The 11,285-nt window shown below is 37.2% G+C and overlaps 1 protein-coding gene across 1 annotated transcript in view; it reads left to right on the top strand.

Moving 5' to 3' along the window:
- PBK (PDZ binding kinase) overlaps positions 1-11,285 on the top strand; it is a 35,884-nt gene that overhangs the window by 7,517 nt on the left and 17,082 nt on the right. Inside the window, exons 3-5 of the mRNA XM_011944575.1 lie at positions 4,932-5,025; positions 9,891-10,033; positions 10,781-10,950. Coding sequence (XP_011799965.1) covers positions 4,932-5,025; positions 9,891-10,033; positions 10,781-10,950 — 407 coding nt within the window. The remainder of the gene's footprint in view (positions 1-4,931; positions 5,026-9,890; positions 10,034-10,780; positions 10,951-11,285) is intronic.

Below are 11,285 nucleotides of genomic sequence, written 5' to 3' on the forward strand. Positions count from 1 at the left end.
CCCACTTGAGCAGGCAGTCTGTCCCTTCTCAGATCTCAACCTCCGTGTTGGGAGATCCACTGCTCTCTTCAAAGCTGTCAGACAGAGTCGTTTGCGTCTGCACAGGTTGCTGCTGCTTTTTGTTGTTGTTGTTATTTAGCTGTGCCCTGTCCCCAGAGGTGGAGTCTACAGAGACAGGCAGGTTTCCTTGAGCTCGAGAAAATATTCTGTTGTCCATTTCTAGTGACAGATTTTTAATAGTGACCTTGTATCCTGCAACCATCCTAAACTCACTTATTCCATTAGCTTTTTAATAGATTGCTTAGGATATTGTATATGGTTGGTCATTTGTCGATGAATAAAGACAGTTTTACTTTGTTTCCCAGTCTGTATGGCTTTGTTTCTTTTACTTTTTTTAATTGCACTGCCTTCAGTATGTTTTTGAATAGAAACGTTAGTGGATATACTTGCCTTGTTCCCAGTGTATTATGTTAGATGTAGGTTTTTCACAAATGCCCTTTATTTTTTGAGGAATTTTTCTTCTATTTCTAGTTTTTATCGTGAGTGGGTATTGAACTTTGTAGAGCGCTTTTTCTGAATTTATTACATTTTCTTTTAAAATCTCTTAATGTGGTAAATTACGTTAATTTTCAAGTGTTAAACTGACCATTCCTTGTTGAAAGCCAGTTGGGTCATGATATATTTTATGTATTGCTTGATTTGCTGATATTGTCTATATTCATGAGGGATATTGGACTGCAGTTGTCTTTTTGGGATATCTGTCTAGTTTTAGTATTAGGTTATTCTGTATTCATAAAGTAAGGTGAGAAATGTTTCTATTTTTTTTTTTTTGAGATGGAGTCTCGGTCTGTCACCCAGCCTGGAGTGCAGTGGCGGGATCTCAGCTCACTGCAAGCTCCGCCTCCTGGGTTCAGCCATTCTCCTGCCTCAGGCTCCCGAGTAGCTGGGACTACAGGCGCCCGCCACCTCGCCCGGCTAGTTTTTTGTATTTTTAGTAGAGACGGGGTTTCACCGTGTTAGCCAGGATGGTCTCGATCTCCTGACCTCGTGATCCGCCCGTCTTGGCCTCCCAAAGTGCTGGGATTACAGGCTTGAGCCACCGCGCCCGGCCTATTTTTTTAATAGAAATATCTTTTTGTTTAACTTTATGTGGAATTGTTCTTATTCCTCCTTAAACTGGTGGAATTCACTAGTAAAGTTATCTAGGCCTGGAGTTTTCTTAGTAGGAAGATTTTAACTGTGATTTCACAGTTGATAGATATAGGGCTATTCAAGTGATCTCTTATTTTCTTTGTGAATTTTGTTAGTGTTTTTCAAGGAATTTGTCCATCACTTCTAAATTGTCAAATGTACTGGTGTAAAGTTATTCTTGATATACTCTTATTAACCTTCTAGTGTCCTTTTTTATATCTGGTACTAGTATTTTATATTTTCTTAATTTTTTTCCTTAATCAGTATGACTTGAGGTTTATGTATCTTGGTGAATGTTGCATGCGCTTGAAAAGGGCATTTTTTTCTACTCTTGTTGGGCACGGTGTTCTACAGATGTCAATAGGTCAAGCTGATTGACCTGTTTGTGTTATTTTCTTCAGGTCTTCTATATCCCCACTGATATTCTGTGTACTTTTTATATCAATTACGAGAGAAGAGAGTTGAAGTTTCCAACTACAATGTGGATTTGTCGGCTTCCCCCACCCTCAATTTGTATCAGTTGTTGCTTCATGTATTTTGAAGGTTTGTGCTTTGTTATTAGGTACATACACATTTAGGATGGTTATTTCTTTTCTTTTCTTTTTTTTTTTTCGAGTTTCCCTTTGTTACCCATACTGGAGTGCAATAGTGCAATCTCGGCTAACTGCAACCTCTACCTCCTGGGCTCAAGCGATTCTGGTGCCTTGGCCTCTGAAGTAGCTGGGATTACAGGCATGCACCACCATGGCTGGCTAATTTTTGTATTTTCAGTAGAGACAGGTTTTCGCCATGTTGGGCGGGCTGGTCTCAAACTCCTGGCCCCAACTGATCCACCCACCTTGGCCTCCCTTTCAAGTACATGCAACAATCACCAAGATACATAAACCATAAATCAGATCCCAAAGTGTTGGGATTATCTTGTCTGGCCTAGGATGGTTATTTCTTTTGATGAATTTATACCTTAACTATTATGAAATACCCTTCTTAATCCTCAGTGGTACTCTTTGTTCTGAAGTCCACTTTATGTGGTAGTAATGGAGCCACACCAGATTTATTTTGTGTTTTAATGATGTTTTTCAACCCTTTACTCTTGCCCTATTTGTGTCTTTATATTTAAATTGAGTTTCTTATACATGGCATGTCTTGAGTTGTTTTTATCCATTCTGACAACTTTAATTTCCTTTAATTTGTTTTGCCATTAGCTACATGTGGCTATTTAAATTTGGATACATATTAATTAGAATTAAATAAAATTACAAATTGAGTTCCTCAGTTGTATTAGCCACATTTTAAGTGCTTAGTAGCAACTGACTACCTTACTGGACAGCACAGATGTAGACATTTCCACATAGCAGCATGATATATTGGACAGCTGTTTAGACCATTTATACTCAATGTAATTTAATTGTCTATTGTTGGATGTAAATCTGCTGTTTTGCTATTGTCCCATAGCTCATTGATGATTTTTTAAAATCTTTTTCTCTGTTTGCTTCATTTTTTGATAGTTTTTGTTGCTGTGTCTTAAGATTTAGTTATCCTTCTGCTCTAAGATGATGTAATTCTTATCCATTGTATTTTTCATTCCTAAGCTTCTATTTTGTCTTTTTCTTCCTTGTTATGCTCAGACTTTCCTTTATATCATTGAGCATATTTTTAATATTTGTCTTAAGGTTCTTATCTGCTAATTTTGCCATCCCTGTCATTTTTTTTTTTTTTTTTTTTCTTGAGATAGAATCTTGCTCTGTCACCCAGGCTGGAGTACAATGGTGCGATCTCAGCTCACTGCAACCTCCACTTCCTGGGTTCAAGTGATTCTCCTGCCTCAGCCTCCCGAGTAGCTGGGATTACAGGAATGTGCTACCACACCTAGCTAATTTTTGTATTTTTAGTAGAGACAGGGTTTTACCATGTTGACCAGGCTGGTCTTGAACTCCTGGCCTCAAGTGATCTGCCTGCCTTGGTCTCCCAAAGTGTTGGGATTACAGGCGTGAGCCACTACGCTTGGCCTCCTGTTATCTTATGGTATGTTTCTATCGATTTTTTTTTTTTTTTTTTTGAGATGGAATCTTACCCTGTGGCCCAGGCTGGAGTGCAATGGCACGATCTCGGCTCACTGCAACCTCTACCTCCCAGGTTCACGCCATTTTCCTGCCATAGCCTCCTGAGTAGCTGGGATTACAGGTGCCCACCACCACTCCCGGCTAATTTTTTGCATCTTTAGTAGAGACAGGGTTTCACCATGTTGGCCAGGCTGGTCTCGAACTCCTGACCTGGTGATCTGCCTGCCTTGGCCTCCCAAAGTGCTGGGATTACAGGCATGAGCCACCACGCTGGGCCTCTATTGATTTATTTTTCTCCTTGTATGGGTCATATTTTCTTGCTGCTTTCATGCCTGGTACTTTTTGATTGAGTGGTAGATATTCTGCATTGTCTAATACTGGATTTTGTTATTCCTTTAAAAAGGGTTTGATTTAGTTATGGTCTGAGGTTAAGTTACCTGCACATTAGCTTGTTCCTTTTGAGACTGGCTTTTAAGCTTTGTTATGAATGTTTATCTGGGGCTAAAATCTAGCTGTACTATCTAGTTGTGACCCTTTAGAGGACTTTACTATGTGTTACAGGGCTACCATCCTCTGGCTTATGGTGACATGAAGTGTTCCTAGACCTGTATGATCTCTGGTAATTGTTGAGCCAATTGCTTTCCTCTGGTGCTTTCCCAGCTTTGGGGCATCTACACATTGTTAAGTGCAGATAAGGACTTGGCCAAACACTCAAAGGGAGACTGTTCAGATCTTTGAAGTGCTCTCTTTGGAGCTCTCTTTAGTTCTCTGCTCCACAAATTCTAGCCACCTAGTCCTTCTTGACCTCTGATCTCTCTCTCAATGTGACAGGACTGCTAGATTATGTAACCTCTGTCCTGCAGTCTGGAAACTGCCTTCAAGCAGTAAGTTAGGGCAGTGATAGGGCTCATCTCATTTGTTTCTCTTCTCTCAGGGATCACAGCGCTGCTCTACCTATTGTCAAGTGTCTGAAAACAATTATATTTTGTCTAGTTTTCTAGTTCATGGCGAGATGGTAACTCTAGGAACAGTTAATTGTCGGGGGTTGTTAATTATTTTTCATGAGCAGAAGCAGAACTCCATCTTTTCATCTTTTTTTTTTTTTTTTTTGAGACTGTGTCTTGCTCTGTCACCCAGGCTGGAATATAGTGGCATGAACACAGCTCACTGTACCCGTAACCTCCTGGGCTCAGGTGTTTCTCCCAAGTAGCTGAGACCACTGGTGTGTGCCATCATGCCTGGTTAATTTAAAAAAAATTTTTTTTTGTAGAGATGGAGTCTCTTTATGTTGCCCAAGCTGGTCTCAAACTACTGGACTCAAGTGATCCTCCTGGCCTGGACTCCAAAAGTGTTGAGATTATAGGCATGAGCCACCATATCCAATCCCTTTATCTTTTAACAATGTTTTAAAAATGTCAAAACAGTTCGTAGGTTGTAGACCATACAAAAACAGGGCATTTCCCAACCTCTGCTTCAGAGTTACTGTAGGATGAAACTCTAAAAGTAGACTTGGTCAAAGGGTACCCATTTAAAATTAGGATATATGTTGTCAAATTGCTCTCCAAAAAGACTGTGCCAGTTAATACTCTTGGCAGTAGTATATTGAGAATGTTAAGAAGTTTTGTTTATTTTTTATTTTTATTTTTTATTAATTTTATTTTTTATTTCTCTGACATTTAGTATTATGTTCAACTCCAACTATAAATATCCCAGCCTCTCCGTTTATGCAGAAGCTTGGCTTTGGTACTGGGGTAAATGTTTACCTTATGAAAAGGTAAGTATAAGAGTTCAGATTAACCTTTTTACATGTAACTATAATTCTACTGATACTTGGAGACAAAAAAGTAGTATGAAAATTCCAGGCCGGGCGCGGTGGCTCAAGCCTGTAATCCCAGCACTTTGGGAGGCCGAGACAGGCGGATCACGAGGTCAGGAGATCGAGACCATCCTGGCTAACACGGTGAAACCCCGTCTCTACTAAAAAATACAAAAAAACTAGCCGGGCGAGATGGCGGGCGCCTGTAGTCCCAGCTACTTGGGAGGCTGAGGCAGGAGAATGGCGTGAACCCGGGAGGCGGAGCTTGCAGTGAGCTGAGATCCGGCCACTGCACTCCAGCCCGGGCAACAGAGCGAGACTCCGTCTCAAAAAAAAAAAAAAAGAAAATTCCAGTATTTAGATTCGGTGTCTGTTCCTGATCCTGGTTGACGGCTGTATTCCAGTCCCTAGACCCTTTCATAACTTTGAAAGTAGCTCTGCCTCTGCTTTTCTCCTAGATTCCTCCTGATATGTTATTAAAGGGGAAGTCATTTACTTTTTAATTTTTCATTGGCTTCCATAAGAAGAGGAAGTGGCAAGGGAAAGGGTACCTTTGTGGTAAACCAGATTCTTCATGAGAAGACCTCAGAGAGGAAGCCAGTGTTGGGTGATGTCAGTAACTGCTGTCTCTTCTGCAGCATTGCCCTCCTAAGATATTCTCTTCTAAAAGAAGTAAAAGGTTTATAGCATTGTTATTAAGAAGGGTAAATACATGATTTTAAAGTAGGAATATTGTGTTAAAAGAAAAATGAAATAATTGAACAAGTATGCTGCCAATATAGCTGTCAACAAAGTGTTTTTAAAAATTTTTTTTTATTATTCGTATATTTTTTTGAAACAGTCTCTGTTACCCAGGTTGGAGTGCAGTGGCATGACCTCCCAGGTTCAAGCGATTCTCCTGCCTCAGCCTCCTGAATAGCTGGGATTACAGGTGTGCACCATCACACCTAGCTAATTTTTGTGTTTTTAGTAGAGACAGGGTTTTGCCATGTTGGCCAGGCTGGTCTCGAACTCCTGGCCTCAAGCGATCTGCCCACCTTGGCCTCCCAAAATGCTGGGATTAGAGGCGTGAGCCACCATGCCCAGCCCCAAATTACTTCTTTTAATCATTACTCTGTACCTAGTTTCATGTTTATTAAGTGGTAAAAAACTAATATATATTCCTTAATGCATTCTTGAAATCAGTCTGACTAGTCCAACCCTCAGTATCTTAGCTTCATCCAGGTTTACATTGTTTCCAGATAGAAATGCTTTCTTTAATAAGAGGCTAATTAAGACTAATTTAGTAATTATATACAATGGGTATTCCTGAAGCATTTTTGCAGTTTAAACACTTTTTTTGTATGTTTGTGTGGTATTAATTTGTTTTCTAATTTGTTTTTTAGTGTTAACTCCTATTTTGAAAGATCTCATAGATTTATGGCTAGTTTCATTTTTTCCCCCTTTTTAAAAAAACTTTTTAAATGTAAAGTGTTTTTAACAAAGTTACACTGTATGTGGTTTAGTCAAAAAGCTTCAAATAGCTGATCTTGAAGAACAGCAGTGCCTGCCTGACACTATCACTCCTCATGATTCAGCCCTATCAACCTGGGATGTCTTTTATCCATAACCTGCAAATTTCCTGTGCTTCTCTGCTGAATTAGATCCTGTGTTTTTCTCTGTCTTGTGTCTTATTATTTCTTGATTTACATCCTGTTTTCATTTAGGACATCTTGTAGCTCCCCATGAATCAGGGCACAGAAGATATATTTTTTGAGAATTTGCATTTCCAAAAATGTTTTCATTTTACTCATACTCGAATGGCCCTTTTTGGTTTTCTAGGTTACGATTTTCATTTGGAAACAATTTCCCTCCAGAATTTTGAGAATATCAGTCACTGACAGTTTTTTTTTAGCTTACACTCTTGTTGTTGACAATTATGAAGCCTTTTTGACTGCTGATTCTTCATATGTAATCCGTTTTATGTTATCTGTCCCTCCCACTGTCCTGGATCCTGGTATGATCTTCTGTGTGTTGCTAGCATTTTGAAATTTCACAATGACATTAGTGGATATGGGGCTCTTGGAATCTGAATAGTTCCTGTTCTTCAATTTTTGAGACATTATTTTAAAAATTACTTGGTTGATTTTCACTCCTATTTTTCTCTGTTCTCCATCTGGAATCCTATTATTTCAATTTTGAACTTACTGATTTCTCATCTACCTCTTTTTTGCTTGTTTTCTTATTTGCTATCTTCTCGGTTTTCTGAGATTTCCCCAGCTTTATCTTTCAACACTTCTATTGAGTTTTTATCTTGTTTTACATTAATTGTCCTTTTTAGAAAAAAGCATCTTTAGTCTTTTGGAGTGCTAGAAATGTTCAGTATCTAGGTGTTGATAACACAGGTATATGCACATGTACCTGTTCATTGAGCACTTAGTATGCATATGGTGATTAATTATTACCCTGCTTCTGTATTACAGGTTCTCAACTGACAGTAAACCTCAGGTTGAAGACTTGTTTTATACCTTCCAAAGCTAGTCTACCATCTTTAGAAGCTGGGGATAGGGGATGGGCAGCTAGTGCAGAATTAAGGAGGGTATCTAGGAGTCCACCTGTTTTTTACCATTATTATTTAGAGACAGGGTCTCATTTTGTTGCCCAGGCTGGAGTGCAGTGGTGCCATCATAGCTCACTGCAGCCTCAAACTCCTTGGTTTGAGCAATCCTCCTTCCTCAGCCTCCTAAGTAGCTGGACTACAGGTGTGGGCCACCACATGTGGGTTTTAAAAGTTTTTTGTAGAGAAGGGGTCTCACTGTATTGCCTACGCTGGTCTCAAACTCCTGGTCTCAAGTCATCCTCCTGACTTGGCCTCCCAAAGTGTTGTGATTACAGTTGTGTGCTACCCCTTCCAGCCCTACTTGCTTTTTAAATAACTTGCAAGCAGTTAATTGGGGCCAAGTCAGTTACTTTCATCTGCTTTCCAGCTTCTGAAATTTTGTTGCTGTTGTCTCCTCTGCTGTTATTTCCATTCTTGCTGGCTGGTATGTCTTAAAATATCCATTTGCTATTATTTTAGTGGGCTTGGAAAGGATAAAAACAATGTGTACGTTTAAGCTGCAATTTTAACCCAGAAGTCTATTTTTTTTGTTAAATCAAGTTTGCATTCCTTGGTTAAATCCAACATAGTTTTGATGTAGTAGTATTTTTAAATAAACTGATGGATTCAGTTTGCTAATATTAAAGTTTGTTTCAATTTTTATATCTAAGTGAGGTTGGCTTGTGGTTTTCCTTTTTCTACTGTCCCTTTTTATTTTTTGAAATTAAAGTTATATGAGACTCATAGTCCCTTTTCTGTTCCCTGTGGAAACAGTTTATATAAGACTGAATGGTAAATTCTTTGAAAGCTTAGTAAACTCACCTGTAAAATCATCTACACTTTGTATTTCTAGTAGGAACATTTTAAACTGGTGATTAAATTTATTCATCAGTTTTCTTAGATTTCTCTAAGTCTTTGTCCATTTTGTCTTAAATGATTGCATAAAGCTTTTATTATTTACTTATTTTTTTCTCTTGTATCTGTAGTTTTATTTCCATTTTTATTTGTGATATTGTCTTTTTCTTGTGTAATCTCATCAGAAACTTGCCTTTTTTTCTATTAGTCATTTTAATGAACCAGCTTTTTGCATGGTCAAGTATTCAGATTTCATAAATCTATTCTTATTCTATAGATTAGAATATGTTATGGAAAAGGTGAAGATTGACTTGTTTACTAAATTCTAAACTTTCAAGAGCTAAACTTTCAACCCTTAAAACTTGAAAAATATATTTTTCATAATAAAATGATATGCAGATGCTCATCATTATCCTCAAATGCTGCTGTTATCTAAAACTGGAGGTTTAAGAATAATTTAGATCAACTTACAGATGATAGATGTGCATGAATTAAGAAATCTTGTGATCCTTTTATTATAGGTTTTTTGATTAAACAAAAAAGGTTCTGCAGTCATAGAGCTATGCCTGTGAGAGAGTGCAAAGCTAAATAGATCTTTGGTTCAATCTCTTGTTTTGTGTTCTTACCATTAAACTTTCTGTCTTAAACTTCTGAGGCTCTTTCACTAGGTTTTGTGCTGTTATGCTGCATATACTTAAGTATTTTGTGATTTGCTGTACTCATAAATATCTACCACCTCAGGTAAATCTTTCCCTGACTTTACCTGTTTATTTAGGCCTTAAAACATTTATACCTTAGATATTTCTAAAATGGCTGAATCTTCCTAGAAAATATAAAGTTTAAATTTTTCTCATTTGTATGTTCATCATTATCTCCTTAAGCACATATCTTTGAGCATGTGGTAAAAGGTATAAGGTGAATTGGTCAGTGTGTAGTGGAGCAAGAACAGCATGCTGTTCTTTGGATGATAATATATGGGCAAAATGTTCTTGATTATCTCTTCTTTAAATTTCCTAATTTTTTTTCTTTAGCATCCTATAACTCATCTCTGATACATATAATTAAAATATTTAATAAGTAGTAGTCCGACATGCTCAAATGGAAAAATTGGAAAGTAACAATTTTCAGGTTTAAAGTTTGTAACATTCCATCTTTACCCTTCAAGTTCTTTTTATCCTCTCCCTTCCACTGTATAGATAGTAAGACTTGTCTATTAGACCTTATCTCCCAATTGAAATGGAAATGTAGCAGAGGTGTTCATAGTCCAAAATATCTTACTGTTTTTTAAAACAGATTTCTTTCAAGTTTTTTCCCAAAAATTTGGAAGTCATTTAAAAAAGTATTGTGGTTGTATTGTTTTCTGTCCTTTTTAAATGAATTGTTTTCTTAGATCTCCAAGAGGTTTGTCTCATTCTCCTTGGGCCGTAAAAAAGATTAATCCTATATGTAATGATCATTATCGAAGTGTGTATCAAAAGAGACTAATGGATGAAGCTAAGATTTTGAAAAGCCTTCATCATCCAAACATTGTTGGTAAGTTTAAATTTGGTAGTAATGTCTGGTATATTATTTTGTTTATTCAGAAAAAGGTTATATGCTCTCTTAACTGGTCTCACCATAGAGTATCATAGAGTATACTTACACATACCTGGATGGTAGAGCCAGTTACACACCTGAGCTATGTGGTATATATAGCCCAGTTCTCCTAGGCCGCAAACCTGTATAGAATGATATGCTACTGAATACTGTAGGCAACTGTAACACAGTGGTAAGTACTGTGTGACTAAACATATCAAAATAGAAATGAAGAGGATGGGACTGGATATTTAATGGGAATCAAATTAATGTGATTGGTCTAAAATAAAAATTTGCATATATTATTTTTTGATGCCTAAGTATATATTTAAACTTCATGGGAATAGATAAAATTATGTTGCTAGTTCTATGAAGATTTTAGGAATATAAAATGATCTTCATTTAGATAATTTAAATCCATTTAGGTAATTTCTTGGATTTTGTTTTTCATTTTTAATACAAGTAGGGCTGGCGAAACCATTATATTTAGGGAAGCAAAGGAAAGTAAAAGTATTTTAATTTGTGGTACTACTGGCAAACACTGAAGGCATTTTAAATGAGATCTACTGAATTAGTCTTGTATATAGTAGCTGTTTAATTATATATTTGTGTTAGTCCAGTTCCATGTTTTCAATCACATTACTATAAAGGACTTAAATATTATTGTTCTCTATATTAGTGAAGAAATGTCATGTTTTCTTTAAGGTTATCGTGCTTTTACTGAAGCCAGTGATGGCAGTCTGTGTCTTGCTATGGAATATGGAGGTGAAAAGTCTTTAAATGACTTAATAGAAGAACGATATAAAGCCAGCCGAGATCCTTTTCCAGCAGCCATAATTTTAAAAGTTGCTTTGAATATGGCAAGAGGGTTAAAGGTAACTATGCCATTATATTTTAAATGACTTCTGTTTTTGTTCATATTTTAAATGAACAAATAATCACGTCGCAGGACATCTTTGAATGCGGATGGATGTTGTTACTTGTCAGTTCCCAAAAGGGGTTAGTGGAAAACAAAATAGAGGCTTACATTTCTGCTTCCAAATTACATTCATGTGTAGCTTAATATGTTCTGAGAAATGTGTCATTTGGCAGTTTCATCACTGTGTGATGCGGACATCATAGAGTATACTTACACATACCTGGATGGTAGAGCCAGTTACACACCTGAGCTATGTGGTATATATAGCCCAGTTCTCCTAGGCCGCAAACC

Source organism: Colobus angolensis, unplaced genomic scaffold (genome assembly GCF_000951035.1).
Source record: "Colobus angolensis palliatus isolate OR3802 unplaced genomic scaffold, Cang.pa_1.0 Scaffold233, whole genome shotgun sequence".
Taxonomy (NCBI): Eukaryota; Metazoa; Chordata; class Mammalia; order Primates; family Cercopithecidae; genus Colobus; species Colobus angolensis.